This window comes from Mustelus asterias, chromosome 12, assembly GCF_964213995.1.
Source record: "Mustelus asterias chromosome 12, sMusAst1.hap1.1, whole genome shotgun sequence".
Taxonomy (NCBI): Eukaryota; Metazoa; Chordata; class Chondrichthyes; order Carcharhiniformes; family Triakidae; genus Mustelus; species Mustelus asterias.
The window spans coordinates 41942802-41964894 of record NC_135812.1 but is presented as its reverse complement, the minus strand read 5'-3'; the positions used below and the strand labels follow the sequence as shown (position 1 = coordinate 41964894).

General features: G+C 40.9%; 1 protein-coding gene across 5 annotated transcripts in view; it reads right to left on the bottom strand.

Moving 5' to 3' along the window:
• The window catches only part of pom121 (POM121 transmembrane nucleoporin), a 57207-nt gene that overhangs the window by 7678 nt on the left and 27436 nt on the right, over positions 1–22093 (bottom strand). For 3 of the 5 annotated variants that reach the window (XM_078225081.1, XM_078225082.1, XM_078225085.1), the window contains 5 exons: positions 18426–18550; positions 15571–15673; positions 13894–14085; positions 8645–10474; positions 3318–3356 (listed from right to left, as the gene is read on the bottom strand). In XM_078225081.1, coding sequence (XP_078081207.1) covers positions 3318–3356; positions 8645–10474; positions 13894–14085; positions 15571–15673; positions 18426–18550 — 2289 coding nt within the window. The remainder of the gene's footprint in view (positions 1–3317; positions 3357–8644; positions 10475–13893; positions 14086–15570; positions 15674–18425; positions 18551–22093) is intronic. The other 2 variants (XM_078225084.1, XM_078225083.1) reach the window with 1 other exon arrangement.

Sequence of the window (22093 nt, the reverse complement as noted above, 5' to 3'; positions counted from 1 at the left end):
ATCTTGGAAGGGGACCATTCAAAAAGTACATTACAGTTTTTGAAACAAAACGATACTCTCAGGATGAGGGCAATATTACAACACTGCATTTGTTGCTCATCCCCAGTTGTCTGAGGTGGTACTGTGGTAAGTTTTCCTATAGCTGTTACAGTGATGATGCTCACATAAGAGTTCGTTAGGGAGTTCCAAGATTCTGCCCCAGTGATGACAAAGGAAGAATAGCTACATCAAGATGGAATGTGATTTAGAGGTGATGGTACTACTTTGTCATTGCTTCTCTTCTTGCTGGTAGACATTATGGGCAGCAAGGTGCTCATGAAATTAGATTTCTGAATTGCTAAATTCACCCATATGTTCTTCAGCTGGAGAGGAGTGGGTGGATATTGAGATCAGTGACAGAAACACAGAGCATGCAGCCTGCTGTGCCCTGGATGGTGTTGAGCTGTTTTGAAGCAGGCCAGTGCTGTGTATTTCATTACAATGCTCATTTGATCTCTATAGTGAATAAGCATTGAGGCATCAGAAATTAGCCACTTCTCCAGCCTGTCCTGCTCATGTCAGTGTTAATATGGCTGGTCCAGTTAAGCTAACAATGGGACCTCCTTTACGTTAATGGGTGGAGATGCAGCAACAGAAGGGGTTGGGTCTTTTCTTGTAAGAGACAATCACTGTCTGAAATATATGGGTTAATGTTACCTATCACATGTCAGCCTAAAATCAGACGTGACCCAAGACTTCCTGCAGACAGGTGTGGGCTGCTTTGTAATTAAGTGGAAAAATCTGGCTGAAACATGTAGAAACACCTGTCGTTTTCCTCACTCATGACCTTATCCCAAGGATGATTCATGAAGTACACCAAGATGATTGAGCTAATGTCACTAATCTGAGGAAGTCAATGATGCCCTGAACCTTCTACAATTATAAACAGCTTCCTGTGTTTAGGGAGTTTAGCCACTGAAGGGTTTTCCTACTGCCCTCAATTTTGCTTCGTAACCTTGAAGTCCTACTTGCTCAGGTGCTGTTTTAATGTAGACTGCATCACCATTCTGGATTTTCAAGTATCCTTGCTAAGTCATAAAAATAAGAACCGAGTACGTGACCCCCATCAAGTCTCAAGATAGTTTTAAGCCTAACAGTGCATGCTGTGAAGGCTGCTTTCTTTAGTGTGATGTCTCTTTAAGAGCAAGTGGGCTGGAGAGTATTCTGAAAAAGGGTTTTTAATTGGTTTCCTGATTTCAGCATAGTGAATGTTTCTTGGAACCTAATATGACCTCAGCTTTTTATCACCATGGCAACCTAAGAAGGGTAAATAAAAAGCCATTTGCATCGGTTTGGGACAGCCAGTATTTTCTCCGTTCAGCAGTTCTGAACTCACTGAGAATACATGTAAAAAAGAGAAAACAAGCAAGGTTCTATCCAAATTTAACCATTTTCTGTTTGTCAGTCTTCGAAAAAATCTTGGCGTTGAAACAGGTCTCTGAAAATAGAGCAGACACTGGGTGCGTTATATAGATGGAAAGAGCAAGAGATCAAAACCAGAAGGGGAAATGGTTTGGACAAGATGCAGTGTTGCTGTTTCAATGTGACCAGAGACAACCAGCCCATTTAAAAGTGTTGGAGAAGGGAGTCTCTGGAGTTCAGCAACTCAAGGGCTGAAGTGGAGACAAGAGTTATTCAGAAATTTGGGAAGTTAACATAGTTGACAGTTGACCTTGATGACAAAAATAACAAAGTATCAAGATTCGCAGACACCGAGAGGAATAATGAGGTGCAATTTGCTCAGTAACAAGATTAGCAGGTATCTAGAGAAACTGAGGTGCAAATTGCCATATTAGAAAAACTATTTACCAGAGATCAGTGCACCTACTCAAATAATAACTTCTAAAGGCAAGGAATCTGAGGTACGAAGCCCAATCCATAGGGTGGAACATAAAAGAAACTGAACAAAATAACTGCCAGCATCCTCATAGGGAGAGAGGTCAGTTTTCCATGCAACAGTCAGAGAGGCCTGTTCCATCTAACATTCCACAGCAGATTTCAGATAATCTCCTCTCAAACATCGTTTTGAGTCTTCGCTGAACCAGGAAAAGACGTTTTCTGAGACTTGGTCACCAAAGCTGTATTGTGTGGTAACTAGTATCTGGATTTGTCTGAGGGTCACGAAATTGAATGCTTTTTGGGAAAAGGGGTGTCCCAGTGAGTTCATGGAACGTGGATATCTTTTGGGAACAAGAGATAATTTCAGATAAAATGGTGTGTTTAGTTACTCATAATTAAATGTCAGTGTTTATTAATATTTTTATTGTTTTCTTTTACTTTAATAAATACTCTTACTCCAATTGTTCACACAGCAAGTGGACTGGTTCCTCACTGGGTTGTACATGATTCCTAACATTATTTAAAATGAAATATACACCACTAAGAACCGGTGTTTCAATTATCCTTTGGGGGTTTGAGAGACTCTTAGTGGGGTTCTTAACAGAGTTGGAAAGACAGAGATTGCATGCAGTCCCATGGTTGTTCAGGAAGTAATGACAGTGCTTGCAATTACATTACATACACCTTTGTTGTATCGATTATTTAAAGTGAAATTTACTTTTGTTTGAAATATTCTTTGTCAATTGATGTTTGAATTAGGTTGATTTTAGTTGGTTTGTTACAGTAAAAGTTTTAAAAAGTAAAATCTTGCTCACAGGTTCTTCCCATTTGTAGGGATTCCTTTCTTTTAATAGTTAACACCCTTATAGGGTCGTAACAGCACGCAGCTAGAATTACCTTGGTGATCTGGCAATGGAAACAATGCATATTCTAATTTCCTGAGGTACACATTTTACGTGGAATATTTGGGCACATATTACCACCTATCTAGAAGGAACCAGCTATTGATAGTGTCAGGGTGAAGTGTAAGAAAACAACTCAATTGCAACTGCCAACTATTATGCTGATAATTTTATAGTACAATAGTTATCTAGATAGATGCAATGCTATAAGATAAGGAATAATGTTTTACTTTTCATTTGAAAATCAATTCTTTGTTATGTATATAGATTGCTCCAATTTTCTGTTTCCAGGGTTAAGTGAAAGGTAACTACTGCAGCAGCAGCTAAGGTTATTAACAACTGCATAATCTACAGAAAGAGCTGTGCCATTTCCGTTAAGCAGCTAGGCTTGCTGGAGCAGAGGCAGCAGAATCAAGTCAAAATGATCTTCTAAAGCAGACAGTTTTTGTTTTAACATGTCTTCTTTGCTACTGGTAGAAAATAGCCAATAGTGAGCAGCCAAAGCTTACAGAACACCGCAACATTGCATTAACTTACCAGTCCCAAAGTTCAAACTGGGAGTTCCAATGTTGAACCCTAGTGGGAAAAAAAAGGTGACTGTCACCAGCAACAATTAATCGTTAAAGCGTTCATACTATTTCAGGCAGACTCACACTGGCTTCAACACCACCTTTTGAAGGTTCATCTACAGCAATTCAGCTTTCTCCACAGGAACTGGATTACGTAGGAACAAATAACCACTGGAGAGCAATACAAGAACTTCCACAATCTGCAATGATTCCTGAATGTTGTTACTAACTCTGGCTGGAAAACATATGTGGATATTACAGAAGAATAGGATCAGCTTTAGCTATGATACTCCACACATGCAAAGGTAATTCTTATCCGTGGATTCACTCCGCACTTGTGTACCATGCTCTGCTTTCAAAAGTTTCAAAATCCATAAGTTTGACTATGTCTTCAATCCCTTAAATCAGTGGTTCCCAAAGGGTGCGGCACGCCACACTGGTGCGGCGAGAGAGGATGGCAAGTGTGGCGGGAAGATTCAAGGACAATCAAAGAAACATTTAAACATGGTTTGAACAAGCATTGTTTTATCCTTTCTGGATGTCCCACGATCATATTATAAAGTAGTTGTGGTTCTATGTTATGAATCAAGCACTGCTAGTTGTTTTTATTTTTTGTTTTTGAATGTATTTCTTATCAATAAAAAATTCAGTGCGGCCCAGTGAAAAAAGTTTGGGAACCACTGCCTTAAATCATGTCTTTGTCAATGTAACTTTGGAGCCAATATGGTGAAGTGGACTGCATAGTTTTTCTGGGGAAATTCTGATCCACATAGTTCAGGCGAATTAAATTGAATTTGGGATGCATTCATGGAACCTGCCACTTAAACCAATCACATTGCCAAGCTAATTCACACTGCCTTAGCAAGCACTTCATTCAATGTTAAAATCTAATCCATATGATTTGAGATCCAACAACTCTGGTCATATTAAATCGAGCCATTCTATTAATTCACACTATTGATAGGTAATAATTAAACAAATTAAGCACTGCCACTGTTTACGACTTCTAACCATCACTCTTCCCACACTGTACAATAATTGATTGAGCAAACCTGGACTTGAAAAACCTCTCAATTGTTTATAACTTCTCCACTGGCCAAGGTTAGATTTTAAATGGGTCAATTTCAATAATTCAAACAAGGATTTTTCAATTTTATCCAACCTTTAAAGCAATAAATTACTAATTATATTAACTCTACCATGTAGCTTCTGGACTATCAAAGCTGCTTTTTATTTTGATATTTTAAGATATCAGCACTGCTTCCACACAAGAGGGATTAGAAGGCACCAACTCTTGGCTGCATGAATCTAAGTATGATCATTCAGAATCAGAAACTGTAGCGCAGAATAAAGCAGTTTAAGCCTGTATGCTGATTATAACACTTTCATTTGGGTTATCCAATCTAATGTCATTTCCCTGCCGTCTTCCCTGTAATCTTGGAAAATCTGTGGGCCATATGAAGAAAATCAGCCCGGACTTTAACTCCTCACTGCTATCCAGTAATCCTGATTGGATACTGGTCATAAACACGTTTGTAATTGAACATTTAAAAAAAAAATGATTTGTTCATGGAATGTGGGCATCGCTAGGCCAACATTTGTTGCCCATCCTGAATTGTCCCCGAGTCACATGTAGGCCAGGCAAGACTGGCAGATTTCCTTCCCAAAAAGACACTTGTGAAACAAATAGGTTTTTATGACAATTGACAATGGTTTCATGGTCATCAGTAGACTTTTAATTCCAAATTGTTTTATCAAAATCAAATTTCACCATCTGCCATGGTGGGATTTGCACCCGGGTCCGCAGAGCATTACTACCCTGGGTCTCTGGATTAGTAGCCTAGTGACAATATCACTACGCCACCCAGTCATGTCTCTCTTCAGCTCTTCAATTCAGAATTGCAACAGCTCACAATCAACTGGAGGATATTGGTACAGAGCTGTTAGAAAGAGATCTTTGCCAAGACCATTGCTAGTCATAGAATCCCTACAGTGCAGAAGGAGGCCATTCAGCCCTTCGAGCCTGCACCAACAACAATCCCACACAGGCCCTATCCCCATAACCCCACGTATTTACCCTGCGAATCCCCCTGACACAAAGGGTCAATTTAGCATGGCCAATCCACCTAACCTATATATCTTTGGAGTGTGGGTGGAAACCGGAACACCCGGAAGAAATCCATTCAGACAGAGAGAGAATATGGATACTCCACACAGACAGTCACCTGCGGCTGGCTCACACAAAGAATAGTAATTCGGACAAAATACCCAGGGAAGTATACTTCAATAGAGGTCAGCATCATGAGGACAGGAGTCAGATAAAGAAACACAATTATACAAAGACTTATCTTCCAATGCAGTGAGGGGGACACTTGTTCAATGAAATGAAATCTATCGGGGGTAAATTTGATGATCTGTGCAATAATATTGAGCGAGACCCAACATCAATTTGCATGATGTCCGACCAATGCCCATGACAAAAGACATGTCAAATGAACAAAGGAAAAATCCTAACTATACCTAGATTTACCAAATTCAATATGCAAAGTTCCACACAATCAGCTGCTGATTAAGCTCAAAGGGAAAAGGATTGAATTAACTTTGTGAATGGATAAGAAATAGGTTAAGGGGAAAACAGGGTTATTTGTTGCAGGAGTTATGTAGGGATGTATTTTAGTTACTATTGTAGATTATATAAAAATTAAGAGGGATAGACAATTCTGAGATAGAAAATTAGACAAAAGGATGTATGGGGTAAAAGAAAATACATTAAATTTATTGATGAGTAGAAAGCACCGCAAGAAGAAAAAGCGTGTAACGTCAACTCCAACAATAGTGTTGAACTAAAGTCAAAGAACAGCTAAGCCTAACAATACATCCAGCCACTAAACAGTAGTATTGAAATAGAAAAAAGAATTCTGAACTAAATCACCTTATCAACACAGTACAAGTTAGAGGAAGTCATGCTTATATTAGGTTTGGTTAAAGTCATAAGATAGGCATTTAATTGCTGATGGTGGCTGAAAGGAGATTGAGGAAACTGGTCCCTTGACCCAAGAGGTGTGGCATTCAAAGATGAGAGAAATAAGGGAGAACCCAGGTTTAAAACAGTCAAATATATACAAGGATAGATCCTAAAAACAACTTCAAAATTAAGACTGTCTGACAAGGAGTGACTGTCCCACATATGAAAAGCAAAACTAGGATTGTTTTTTTTTACAAGTGATGAGCAGAGGATGAAAAGTAGGGAGGAAACAGAAGGAGCTTCCCCTCAGTGGATGAATTAAGGTGCCTGACAGTCCTTTGATGCTGCATTCCTATGCACAAATTTAGCTCAATTATCACCAAAACTATCAAAAGCATTATCAAAACTTAAATAATCAGGTTACTGGACCACATTAACGGTTGGTTTTTAACATGTCCAAAATGTTCAGGTAGTATTACATTAAAAGACTGAAGTTCTGTTAACTTTAAAAATCTGAACCTGCACAATCTGTCCAGAGATTGAAGTCAAATAGGTGCTGGCAGTGTTTTGAGCTCAATATAAGTATTTGAATCTTATGCACACAAGTTTAGCAGACAATTTAAAATTACAACTTCATATAAACTCCAACAGACCACAAAATCTCAGGATATACCGAAGTTGAGATACTTGATCTGAAGTGGGGCAGCAGTGGGGACACTTCAATTGGTCACAACATTCCTCTGTAAAAAGGACACTTTCGCAACGTCCATTTTTAGTTTGACTCTCAAGATTAAGGGAAACTTGAGCAACCAGTGCCTTGGATGAATACCTCAATGAAGGACTCGATGTGTTGGACAGGAACAGCAATTTTTTCTAACGAGATTGTAACATCTGAATTTTCCCCTCTGACCCAGAATAAAAAGTATCCCATGGACAAGTAACTTCAATACTAACCAAATCGAACACCTACAGATCAAAATCAATTTGTTAAAATAACTGAATTAAAAGCACAGAATGTTCCTGTGCTGAATACCTAAAAATTCTACTTGCAGTGTAAAACGGGTTAATAATCTTGGGCTCCGGCTGCTTTCAAGTCCAACTCTCAATCTGAGACTTATTTTTCATATTCACAAAATGCCTGTCCTCCAAAACCGAAAAGAAAGTAATGGTACAAATAAAACACAATGTGTCTTAGTAAGTTTCATCGTCGAGAAATCCCAACAGAGTTCAGAACAGAACTGTATAGAGTAAATAGAATTGTCTTTAGCCTGCCATAAAGCAATGCTGAAGATTGGCCTACCAATGTCTTTGTAAACAAATATACTACGAGGCATGAAGACCAAGGGGTTGCCAGAAATCACAGTCAGTTAATGGGACTTGGTGCAGGTCACGTTATGGACAGCAGCTTCAACACAAGTTGGGTCATTATGGTGGTGAACAAGGAATAATTAGTCTGGACTTAGAATCAAATTTAAGTTCAATCAAGAAGCTTGATTATTCATTCCAATTTGTACTTGTAATTAAATCAAGATCAAATGCACCAAACTGATATTTAACAAACTCAGGCTCATTCAGATGGTCAGAAAGGAGATCCTATGGCATTATTTCAAAGAGGAGTACAAAATTCTGATGAGTAGTACAATCAAATTAACTGGTTATTCATCTTTGTTTTTGAGGAATCATCTTATACACATTGTTACCATGCAGGCAAATGTGGCATAGCCAATGACTACATTTCAAAAATCATCCTTCACTTCACTTGGGGACAGTCAGAGCACATGGCAGCTGCTATGCAGTCACACACCAGAAGAATTCAACACCTTTACATGAGGAATTGGCAGAAAGTACTGCAAGTCTGCCATGAAGATATCCTCAATCTAGTTCTGACTGTGAACACACTGGACAACATAACAGACAATACAAAAAATGGAAAACTCACCAGTGTAATGGGACTGCTGGTCTGAGACACAGACATGGAACAGTGGCTAATTTTAATATGTCAGACCAACAACTGGAGTGCCTTTTACCACTGCTGCCCAAAAGCAGAAAAAATCCAATCTCTACCACTGGTATCCCTCACTTAGAGGAACACAAAACACCAAAAGCCCAATGTAAGAAGTTAAATTAAACTAAGTCAGTCAATTATAAGAAAGCATGATAATGAGAGGTGCAAACCAATTTGAAGGGCCCAGCTGTAGATTCTAGCAAAGTAATATCAGAATTTGAGTAATTGGGAACACAAGGCCACACAAACTGCTGTTAAGGAGAAACATATGCAGCAAACCCCAACAATCTTTTGAATGGCAGGTTAGGAATAAAGCTTCACTCACCTCCAAAGGTAGGTTTGTTCTCAACAGTATTGGTAGCTCCAAAGTTGAACTGTGGAGTGCTCTGGTTCTGCTGGCTCTGGTTAGTCAATGTCGAACCAAACATATTTTGAGATGATGACGTTGAGGTGGAAGTGGCAAATGGGACGGAAGGGTTTGAAGAGCAAAATCCACTCTGACCTGAACCAAAGAAGCCAGCAGTAGCCATATTTGGATTTGATGCAGCAATAGTGAAACCGGTAGTTGTTACAGCTGGCTGATTTGATGAACCAAAGCCAACCACTTGTGAGGAGCCAAAGATTGACCCAGTTGTACCAGCACCTGAACTCTTAGTAGCGTTGAATATTGGAGCAGTAGTGGAAGAGGTGGTTGTGCCGAATGAGAAAGCTGCAGAGGTGCTGCCAAATGCCGGTTGTGTGGAAGTTGATCCAAATGCAGTCTGAGCTGTAGCACCCCCAAACACTGGCTGGCTGGGAGTTCCAAACGTAGACTGTGAAGTGGTGCTTGGAAAGGCTGACTTAGCAGCAGAAGTTCCAAAGTTGAAGGGAGTAACAGCATTGCCAAAGGCGGGAGTTTTACTTGGCGTCTGTTGAGTTGCTACAGCATTAGTTCCAAATGTTGATTTGCTCCCTGTACTTCCAAAGTTTAGTTGGGTAGTCGGCCCTCCAAAAGGCGGTGCGTTTGCCGCATTACCAAACAAGGAGGTTTTTGCTGAGTTTCCAAATGAGAGAGCATGCTGCCCGCTTGATGTGGTAGAAGGTGTTGACACTGAAGGGGTAAAACTCCCAAATAAATTTGAAGTGGATGCAATGCTTGTTGATGCCTGGCTTGTAACCACTGTTGCCTGTCCAAAGGCAGCTAGTGGGCCAGCTGATGTTGCAGCTGTATCCCCGGGGCCCTTCCCAAACTGGAACACAGCACTGGCTGCAGCAGTGGTGGTTGTTGTTGAAGGGTTTGAACCAAACTGAAACAGTTGCTGGGATGACAAGTTGTTGTTTGCATTGGGTGCTGGACTTGGTTTTGATGAAACAGCGACATTTAAACCAAAACTAAATGGGGTTTTTGAGCTCTTGGCTTCTGAATCAACGTTTGAACTTGCCAATGTATTGGAAGCTGCAAATGGGAACAGACTGGAACTTGATTTTGTAGAAGTTGTGAGAACAGTAGTTTCATTACCAACTGCAGCTTGAGTTGACTGGCCAAACGTGAATGGTGCGGATGTGGTGGTTGATGTTGCATGTGCCGGAGAGTTCCCAAACACTGGCTTGAATGAAACAGTTGAGGTAGCAGGACTTGATGTTATTGATGCCACCAAGGTTGTGGGTGTAGCAACTGGCATTGCCAAACTCAAAGCCGTCGAGACTACGTTGGTCTGGTTTGCCATTGGCAGACCAAACACTGGCTTAAACCCAGGTGTGCCAGCAGATGACGGAGCTGGGGCACCAATGACCGTTGGCATTACAGTCACTGTGCTCGGCAGGCTAAAATTTGTGCTTGGAGGTGCAGAACTCCCAGAATGCGCAGCTACACTAATTTCAGGCCCTTTGCTAACTTTACTTTCTTGTGCACTAACCAAAGCAGAAAGCTGGCAGGAGTTAGTGGTGGTGGTGATGGCTTTGGTGGCAAGCTTATTGATTGGAGTTATCAGCGGCTGGTTGATTGAGGAACATGAAAAGTTCAAAACATCAATTGGTTTAAACCCTGCAATGTCAGTCGTCATCGGCATAGTAGTAACAGTAGTAGTGGAAGGAGGCAATAAATCACTCTTGAAAGTATTAACAGAAGGCTCTAAGGCTTTAACCACGTTGCTTGAAGACACTCCATCAACAGAATCTGTGAAGGGAAAGAAAGGTAACATAATAAGCCACCTCAGCAATCAAGAGTTTAAAGTTTATTAGTCACAAGTAAGGTTTATATTAACACTGCAATGAAGTTACTGTGAAATTCCCTAGTCGCCACAGTCCGGTCAATGCACCCAACCAGCACGTCTTTCAGGATGTGGGAGGAAACTTACGCAGACACGGGGGGGGGACGGGGGGGGACGTGCAGACTCCACACAGACAGTGATCCAAGCTGGGAATCAAACCCAGGTCCCTGGAGCTGTGAAGCAGCAATGCTAACCGCAGTGCTGATGTGTCACCCCTTTTTAGCTTAAAAAGCTAAAACAATACATTTGCAACTCAGCAATCACCAATATGAATCCTCCCCTCAACATACCATTAAAAGTATCAATGCATTTTTGTTTCTCAGAAAAAAAATTTAAAAGCTATAATCTTAGGTGCACTCTCTGGGTTATGCCTCAAATTCAGACTTGGGCAGTGAGTCAAACTGCAGGAGACCTAGATCTGTAACACATTCCAAATGCAGAACTGATTCTTATGGGTAATGGTTCACAGAGCACAAAACTGAACTCAGCACCCACCCCTTCAACTTAGCAATTCCAATTTGCATTTCTAGACATGCTAGAAGAGCATTATTAAACAAAATCTAACAGTGTCACATTAGGGCAGTGAATGAAAATTTGCTCAATGAAACAAGTTATAAGAAACACCGCCAAGAGAGGCAGAATGGTTGAAGAAGGGAATTCCAGAGCTAGACACCTGAAAGCACAGTCACAAATCTACAGGATGCGCTGCAGAATTTCACCATTAGTTCCACAGAACCTCCCTCCCTGCAATGTTTAGAAGCAGTAACAAATGTCACTGGAACCCCATTACAATATATAATTCTGACCTGGACTTTTTTTTTGGATTGTCAGAAATACATTATGGGCTGATAATGTAGCAAGAGGCCCACACTTGTTTGCAGCCTTCACACTCTGCTCCAATCCAAAATATTAACACTGGCAAATGATCATGGAACCATAGAATGTTACAACACAAGTGGCAACCATTCAGCCTATTGTATCAGCATCAGCCCCTTGCATTCACGACTTGGTCCACTTGCCCACTCATGCCCAACAGCTTTGCAAATCTTTTCCCTTTAAATTTATAGAATCCCTTTTTAAAGTTTTTATTGCATTTGCTTCACGTTGATCCCATTTCTGCTCCTATTTTGTATGTTCATGTAACTCACTGTGTAAAATAAAATGCTTCACGATGTCACCTCTGGTTCTTTTGACAGTTGCCTTAAATCTGTCTCGCCGGTCACCAACCTGTTTGCCACTGGAAACAATTTTGCTTCATGCACTCGATCTAAACAATTTATGATTAAATATCCCTATCAAATCTCAGAATTATAGAAATCCTTCAGTGCAGAGAGGGGCCATTCGGCCCATCGAGCCTGCACCCCACCCAGGCCCCATCCCCGTAACCCCACGTATTTACCCTGCTAATCTCTGTGACACTAATGGGCAATTTAGCATGGCCAATCAACCTAACCCGCACATCTTTGGAATGTGGGAGAAAACCAGAGCACCCAGAGGAAACCCACGCAAACATGAGGAGAAAGTGCAAATTCCACAGAGTCACCCAAGGCAAAATTGAACCCAGGTCCAGATCGAGTGCATGAAGCGAAATTGTTTCCTGTGGCAAACAGGTTGGCAACCAGGGGGCACAGATTTAAGGCAACTGTCAAAAGAACCAGAGGTGACATGGTGAACCATTTTATTTTACACAGGAAGTTACATGAACATATCAAATAGGAGCAGAAATGGGATGAACGTGAAGCAGATGCAATAATAACTTTAAAAGGGGATTGTATAAATTTAAAGGGAAAAGATTTGCAAGGCACTGTGAAGCAGCAGTGCAAATCACTGTGTCACACATACTCATTTAGCTTCCATTGCTTCAAAGCTAACAAGCCAGATTTTCTTGTCTCTCCACATAACTGATTCCAACGAATCTTCTCTGCAATCTCTTCAAGGTGAGGACATGTCTCTTTAAGTGTAGTGCCTAGAATTGTACACAATACTCCAGCTGTGTCTAACCAGTGTTCGATAAAGGTTCAGCATAACTTGATTGCTTTTGTACTCCATGCCTATATTAAAAAAGCCAAGGATTCCATGTGCTTTTTTGTAGCCGTCTCAACTTGGTCTACCACCCTCAAAGATTTATGTACATACATTCACAGGTCTCGCAGTTCCTTCAACTCCCTTAAAATTGTAGCATTTACTTTATATTTCAACTCCTCATTCTTCTGAACAAAATATATCATTTCACAATTCTGTTAGATTTCATCTGGCACTCATGCTCATTTTATCAATGTCCTCCTGAAGTCAATTCTCACTTTTTAACTACATTATTGAGTATCCTGTCATCAACAGATTTCAAATTTAAGCCCTGTATGTCCAAGAAGTATCAAAAAGAGCACTGGTTCCAATACTGGCCCCTGGGGAACATCGGTGCATACACCTTTCCAATTTACAATACAACCATTTATTATATACTTGCTGCTCCCCTTAGCCAATCTTATATCTGTATTGCCAATGTTCCTTTAATGCCATGTACTTTAATCTTGCTATCAAATGCCTTTTAAAAGACAAAAAAGGAAAGCACTGATTTTAAAGAGAATCTTTTCAATTCAAGAGTCTGTTAAAGGAGAATCACATTTTTAGTGAGTTAATCAAAGCAGCCCTTATTGTTAAGCCTTTGAACAGTGACTGGGATCCTGCAAATAATTAGATGAGTGACAAGTGGAGAGATGGCTCATCCCAACACAATCAGGATGAAAACAGAAAAAATCCATTTGTCAGTCAGTAAAAACCAAGAACAAAAATCATCAGATCATCAGTTGTGCGTCAATTTTTTTTGTCCCCTAAAGAAAATGCATGTTCACCTTGGCACTGGTTCTGTGATAGAGGTATCAACATCACAATATGCCATAGTCAACACCCAGTGTCAGCTTCAAGCACTGCTAGGTCAGTTCGGGGATCACTCAGCCAAATGCAGAATAACTCCTCTGTTCTGCCCCTAATCCAAACTCAGATGAGCAACGACAACAGAGGCATGACATTTTCCTACACCAACCATATTGTGACACCTCTGCCGGAGATTTCTACTGTGTTAAATTAAGAAGCGTTTTGCTTTAGGCCCATGTCCATTAACAACCGGAACAACACATCATTGGACAATGCTGAATAATTAGCTTAGCAGAGACAAGGATTCTGGTGGTACCCACAAAAGGCCTATTCTGCCTGATGTTTCTTAAGTTATTGTGCTGATGCTTAAAAGGTATTTATTCTAATCCTTGCACACACAGTGAAGTAAAACTCAGTGGTTAGGTGCTTTTAGCACAGGCCCATTATTACACACCTGAACTGGTAACTGAATTTGTGCAGTTCTGCATCTTTTTCAAACTGGCCAGCAGAGGGTTGGAGACAATAGTAGAAATGGAGGTGGAAGTGGCTGTTGGGTCAGCAGAGCTTTCCACTGCTGGGGCAGTAAATGTTATCGACAACGAGGGCCCTGTTGCTGTCGTCACAGGTGCTGGCGACTTTGAAGGCTCTGTTAACAGCAAGAATCATCACTTAAATCTCATCAATAACACTTTCAATGACCTTTAATAGACTAAGAATAGACTTTATATAGTCATGCCCAATTGAGAGAAAGCTGGTTGCATCATTGCGTCAAAATGTGGGTGTCATTTAAATCACAACATAAAATATAATGATAAAAACTGATTGTAAATGAGAGCCTGAGAGTTAAGTACAGCATCTTGTTGCTTCATGACTTATGATTTTTGAAGAACATGTCTCATCTTATGAGATAAATGATTTTAAATGATAACTCAATTTTTTTTTACCTTGGGTGCATACCATAGAGCCTAAAGGTAACAAACTATTTAAATTGATGTTAATAATACTTGGAAAATTGAATCCCATGTGGCTTCCTTCAGGCTCAGGAGATGCCAGGTTGCTGATATGAACTGATTGATATCAAGTTCGAGGAATTTTCCATTTCTGAGGCAACTGTCTGAATCGCAGACCTTTCCCAAACAAGACAAACCAACAGCAAGGATTTTTTTTGTTAATTTGTTCATGGGATGTGGGCGCCACTAGCTGGGTCAGCATTTATTGCCCATTCCTAATTGTCCTAAACCGAGTTGATTGCCGGGTCATTTCAGAGGGCAGTTAAGAGTCAACCACATTGCTGTGGATCTGGAGTCACATATAGGCCAGACCAGGGAAGGATAGCAGATTTCCTTCCCGAAAGGACATTAGTGAACCAGATTTTTTTTTAAAAACGATAATCGACAATGGTTTCATGGTCATCATTAGACTTTAAATTCCAGATATTTGAGTTCAAATTTTAACATCTGCCATGTGGGATTCGAACCTGTGACCCCTGGGCATTACCCTGGGTAATTTCTAGTCCAGTGACAATACCACTACACCATTATCTCCCTCTGGTCTCATGGGCTATATATGGCTCAAGGCTGTAATTGAGATAGCCATATTCAGTGCCTCCCTCAGGTCTGGGGCTATAAATGGCTCAAGGCTGTAAATGGGACAGCCCTGATGAGTATCGGAATTGCTCCCTTCATGACAGAGAGATCCCGGGAATGTTCAGCTGCGCATGGAGTATTTTATAACACCCCTGCAAGGGAGGAATTAGAGGTAATGATTACTCAACCATAATAAAAATGTTCCAAGTTCCCCAAAAATAGTTTAATTTATTAGTTTATTTATTAGAGTCACAAGTTGGTTTACATTAACAGTGCAATGAAGTTACTGTGAAAATCCCCTAGTCGCCACACTCCGGCGCCTGTTCAGGTACACAGAGGGAGAATTTAGCATGGCTAGTTCACCTAACCAGCACGTCTTTTGGACTGTGGGAGGAAATCCACGCAGACACGGGGAGAACATGCAGACTCCGCACAGACAGTGACCTGAGCCGGGTCCCTGGCGCTGAGATAAATACAGTTCCTGGTATGTCTGATGAGTTGCCACAAAAGACAAGGACAATCTTAACCCCAAGTGTTGGCCTTACCTTCCTTTTCTTGCAATGCTTTTTTAATTCTGTCAAGACCTGCTTTCTTTTCAGAATCCACAACATCCGCTGTGATGATATATCCAAGCTCAAGCGGAGGATGCTGTAGGAGAATGGAGTCGGTTAGCAGCACAATTGTGCATTAACTCATTTTACAACAATTTGAAAGAGGTTATACTGCTAGAAGTACAAATAGTGATAGGGGCGCACTGTTATTTTGCAGGTATCAGTGTGTCAATTTTGCTGTAAAATAAAAACAAAATACTGTAGTTGTTGGAAATCTGAAATAAAATCAAGTAGTGCTGGAAAAACTCAGAAGGTCTGGCAGCATCTGTGGGGAGAGAGAGAGAGGAAGAGAGTTAATGTTTCAATACAACCTTTTCGGAACAGTTAACTCTCTCCCACTCCACAGATACTGTCAGACCTGTTGAGTTTTTCCAGCACCTTCCATTTTATGTCAATTTTGTTCAGCTGGTAGCACAATCACCACAGAATTAGAAGGTTGTGGGTTCAAATCCCACTCCCAAGATTAGGGCAAGTAATTTAGAATACAACAGTACAGTGCCATGGGAGTCACTGTTGGAAGTCACATTTGCAGATCAAATTAAACAAAGATTTGCTCTGTTTGGTCAACTGAAAGTAAAAAAATCCTGTGGTATTAATTCAAAAAAAGGGTGTGCTCCCAGTCAACATTTATCCCTCAAACAACATGATTATTTTTCTAATTTACCATCTTTAAATTTGCTGCTATGCTAGCTTACACACAAGAGTCTGCACTTATTTAGTGCCTGTGAGCCAAAGATAGGAACATGAAAGTTCTGACATGAATGCATATTTTTATTAAATAGCTCTTACAACCTTTCACAAGACATTTAGTTGTGCCATCTATTGGAAGATAATCAGAACTTCAACTTTCCAAGGGGGTGCATAAATTGGCACGGTCTCAATGGAAGTTCAATCAACTTCCGATCAGCAAACATACTGAATCAGACTGATTGGCTGCCTGTGCAGTTATTCAGCCTATTGAGTCCATGCTGGCTGTCACTAGAGCAATCCAGTCGGTCCCCATCCTCCCTTATCCCTGTAGCCCAGCAAGCTCATTTCCCACTTTCCTTTTTAAAATCATTAATAATCTACACTTCTATCACCCTTGTAGACAGCAAGCTGCAGATCATGACCACCCTCTGCATCAAAAAGCTCTTTCGCACTTCCCCCTGCACATCTTGTCCAAACCCTTAAATCCGTGTCCTCCAGACATTGCACTAATAGCTAGTCAAAACTGTTTTTCTTTGTCTACATATAAACCTCTCATCTCGTGTATCAGATTTCCCCTCAATCTACTTTGCTTCAAGAGGAGGAACTCCAGCTTCTTCAATCAAACCATCTTGCAAAAATCCTTCTCATCACTCGAATTATTGCTGGAAAATCTCCTTTATAACCTCTCAAAGATCCTCATATCCTTCCTAAAGTGCAGTGACTGGACCAATTCTTCAGCTGTGGCAATAACTGGTACTTTATAAAGGTCCCTGCTTTTGTACTCAATATACCTATTAAGAGGCAATGGGTCCTAAATGCTTTTCAATGACTCTCTCATTAAGTCACGTCACCATCAAACATCTGTGTACACCAACCCCAGGTCCCTCAGTAGAACGGAATCAGTCTATTTTGCCTCTCACTTACCCTTTGGCCAAAATGCATCATCTCAAACTTCACAGAATATTACAGCTGCCACTCTGCCCATTCTGCTAACCTGGCTTTGTTCTACTGCAGTTGTTCGATAGCCTCTTCACTGTTTGCCACACCATCCTCTATCTGAAAACAACCATTCACCAAAACTCACTGTTTTCTATCTTTAAATCTTTTTTTTAAACCAACTGATACTGACCCTTCTATTCCATGAGCCTCAAATTTGTAATCAGCCTGTGTTTTCTTATAATTTATAAACATCCACTGCATTGTTTTCATTAAACTTCTCTGTTGCTTCATCAAAAAATGCAATGAGATTGTCAAGATCTGTCTTATACAAATTAACTCAAACCTCAGCAAGTGCTTGCTGACATTTTTCTCCCTATTACTGAGTCATTTCAAACTGACCAGCCTTTAGTTACTAGGAACGCCCTTGCCCCTTTCACGAATAAGGGTTGTCACATTTGCTGCTCTGCAATCCTCCGGAAGTGATGCTTCAATTACACAAAGTCCTGGTTGCACAACATCTGTAGTTCTGTGAGCTGTTAAAAGTTTATTTACTAGTGTCACGAGTGGGCTTACATTGACATTGCAGTGAAGTTACTATGAAAATCCCCTCGTCGCCACACTCCGGCACCTGCTCGGATACACTGAGGGAGAATTTAGCATGGCCAATGCACCTAGCCAGCACGTCTTTCGGACTGCGGGAGGAAACCGGAGCACACAGAGGAAACCCACACAGACACGGGAAGAACGTGCAGACTCCACACAGACAGTGACCCAAGCCAGGAATCAAACCCGGGTCCCTGGCACTCTGAGGCAGCAGTGCTAAACCATTGTGCTGTGCCGCCCTATGTGAGTCAACACTCAATGCCAGAAACTATTCATCACAGTTCACGTCGCAGCCAACTAAAACCCTGGCCTCATTCAATATCCACTCATCCAAACCTTTAAAGTTAATGAATAAATGTTAAGAGCACAAATGTCAATGCATTAACTCAAAATATAGGGACAATGAGGTCAAAATCATAGCAACATGTCTCTTAATTTTTTTGTTCTACAAGATGACAGATTATCCCTGGATTATAACCAATTTATTTTAGTTAGAGTAGCTAAATAGCAGTGAAAGTGTTTGGAAATTAATGAGGAATAAGTAGTACATTACTCACCAGAGTAAGCTGATCTCCTTTGCGTTTCGACAGGAGGGGAATCTTCCGCTTCCGTTTCCCATCACCCTCTGAGGGGCCAGAGTCCACTGTTGAGGGTGACAATTTTGACAATGGAGACACGGTTTCTAGAAACAGAAAAATCAACTGTAAATAACAACCACTCATTTTTTTAAAAAAAGGTTCTTCTGGGATACGATTGCATTGTTGTAATGACATCAGTACTGCAGCACTACAAGAAAAACTGCAACGCATCAATTCACTATTTGTGCATATTTTTTATCATTTCATGGATATTGCTGGCAATTTCCTCTTCTGGTTGAAAAGCCCAAGTCTCTCTCCATAATTCAGATCCCTAATGCTAGGATACAGCTTTATGGGTCCTCTTCACACTGCCACAAGCCTTTCCAGTTTCTCGCAGTCTTACCAGAGCACTGGATGGTTTGAGAACACCGTCCTCCACTTGTATTCTATTATTTTGGCTGTGTAGTTCAACATTCCATCAGCTGCTGCCCTGTATTGATGACACACATTCAATGCAGAGTCCATCTAGACTCCAAGGTTTCTTTCCACTTGATGCCTAGCTATTTCAACACCATTCATGTAATGTGTCCGCTATCTATTTTTCCTTCATGTACCATATTTATCAACACTCAATTTCATCTGCAAATGCTCAACTTCGAGACACCATTTGTTTGCCTCATTCAGTATTTTCTGGACCACCTAATTTAATTTCACTGTGTAATTTCATATCATCTTCAAACTTGACAAATGCTCATTCAGTTATGGAATCAAGTTTCTGCAGTAAATATGAAACAATACTAGCCCCAATATTGAGCCCTGTGGTGCCCAACTCAATGCTTCCCACTATGGCATGAATCCTTTAACTAGCACCAGTTGTTGTCAATCTTTAGCTAATTTTCTAGATCCTGCATATCCTAGCTTTGAACTAGTCTTTTTTTAAATGGAACTTATCAAAAGCCTTTTGGAATCCCAAGATCAAAATATTGTAGGGTTTAAAAGCTGAAGGATTTATTGGGCTGACAAGATTTCTCATAAAACTATCCCAGGGGAATGATTTTGCTTTAAGCCTTTTCAGTTTGGCTGGAACTTTTATTGCCCATATATTTTAAGTCCTAAATGTTGCTCGTACATTTTTGGGAGGAAAGTACAATTGTCTTTGTGTTTGCTTGTGAACAATTGAGGAACTAATTCGTTATAATATTTACCACTTCAACCTCAGTTTTAATTTTATTTGCACCTTTGAAAGTTCTCACCTCTTTTCTGAACACAATGTTTTTACTCTTAGACATATCCATAAGTTCATAAGATATAGGAGCAGAATTAGGCCATTCGGTCCATCAAGTCTGCTCCGCCATTCGATCATGGCCGATATGCTCCTCATCCCTATTTTCCTGCCTTCTCCCCATAAACTTTCAACCCATTACCAGTGAAAAATCTGTCGAACGCCTCCTTAAATTTACTCACTGTCCCAGCATCCACCGCACTTTGGGATAGCGATATCCACAGATTCAGAACCCTTTGGGAGAATTAGTTTCTCCTCAACTCTGTTTTAAATTTGCTACCCCTTAGCCTAAGACTATGACCTCTCGTCCAAGAATGCCCCACAAGAGGAAGCATCTGCTCCACATCTACTTTATCCATACCTTTCCTCATCTTGTATACCTCAATTTGATCTCCCCTCATTCTTCTAAACTCCAGAGAGTATAAGGCCAAACTGTTCAATCTCTCGTCATACAACAAACCCCTCATCTCTGGAATCAATCGAGTGAACCTTCTCTGAACTGCCTCCACTGCAATTATTTTTTAAAATTATGTGCAGGTCTCATTTGCTCCTCCAATCAACCTTTTTACATATTTCTGTGCATTTCCATATCCCTCCAGTTAATTACTTTCCTGATCTTCACGCAAGATTTGTAATTTTGCTTTTAGCTCGATCTTAATTCATTCAGAGCCATGTTCGTTTAGTTTGCGTTTACTGACCATATCTATTTACTTGTCTTACAAGCTCAACATTGTTCTTTTAAAGTTCTTCCACTGAGATAGTTATGAACATCTGCCTCCAACCTACTTCACAATCTCTTCAACTGGGTTCAAGGATAACAGGAGACTGGACATTCTTGTTGGTTGGCATGAACTGTGGTGTTTCCACAACTGCAGAAGGTCTACAAGAATGACAATGGGTGACGGTTTCATTTGATACCAATTGCTTGAAGGGCTACAGGACACAGGTCTGTCCTAAATCTTGAAGTATTAGCTATACGCTGACAACACACTCACCTTTTAGGCTACTGAAGTGGAACAGAATAGGCAACTTTTGAACAACAGAATTCGTAACTTTTGAACAACAGAATTCAGGGATGCACTCTACACCCGAAGGAAGCAATTAAAACATTCTTCCATGCAGCACCATTCAGGAAGCCATGAGAGTATGCAGAGAGCAAAAAGTGTGCTCAATGGAGTTCTGCAGGGAAAAAGGGAAGGCCTATCTGCAAAACAGCAGAGTGGAATTATTGTAATTTTGAGAGGAAGCAGCATCAGGTCCAAGAAATCTGGGAAAAAGTCCCCGAGAAAAGAGGGGTTGGAGGAGTTCCACCAGCTGCAATGGCAATAGGGCCATCCAACAACTGTAGGGACTGTAGGTGAAAGCTATAACAATGATCTGACAGACAGTGGGAACAAGCAGGTGTGGAATGTCAATAACAATCTGACACCAAACTTGGGCTTAAAGGCTGCCTGTTTGGCCAACAAACAAAACAGACAACTGTGTAAATTAGGGTGTATTGCTCAACGCACGACAGAAACTGGAAAACATTTAACTGCAAATTCCAAGCTTTACATAGAAACATAGAAAAACTACAGCGCAAACAGGCTCTTCGGCCCACAAGTTGTGCCGAACACATCCCTACCTTCTAGACCTACCTATAACCCTCCATCCTATTACGCTCCATGTACTCATCCAGGAGTCTCTTAAAAGTCCCTATTGAGTTTGCCTCCACCACCACTGACGGCAGCCAATTCCACTTGCCCACCACCCACTGTGTGAAAAACTTCCCCCTAACATTTCCCCTGTATCTACCCCCCAGCACCTTAAACCTGTGTCCTCTCGTAGCAGACATTTCCACCCTGGGAAAAAGCCTCAGAGTCCACCCGATCTAAGCCTCTCAACATCTTATACACCTCTATTAGGTCTCCTCTCATCCTTCGTCTCTCCAAGGAGAAAAGACCGAGCTCCCTCAGCCTATCCTCATCAGGCATGCCGCTCAATCCAGGCAACATCCTTGTAAATCTCCTCTGCACCCTTTCAATCTTTTCCACATCCTTCCTATAGTGAGGCGACCAGAACTGAGCACAGTACTCCAAGTGGGGTCTGACGAGGGTCTTATACAGCTGCATCATTAACCCCGGACTCCTAAACTCAATCCCTCGATTGATAAAGGCCAGCTCACCATACGCCTTCTTAACCACCTCCTCCACCTGCGGGGGCCGATTTCAGAGTCCTATGGACCCGGACCCCAAGGTCCTTCTGATCCTCAACAGTACTAAGAGTCTTTCCCTTTATATTGTACTCCTTCATCCCATTTGACCTGCCAAAATGGACCACGGCGCATTTATCTGGGTTGAAGTCCATCTTGTGGAGAGTCAAAACC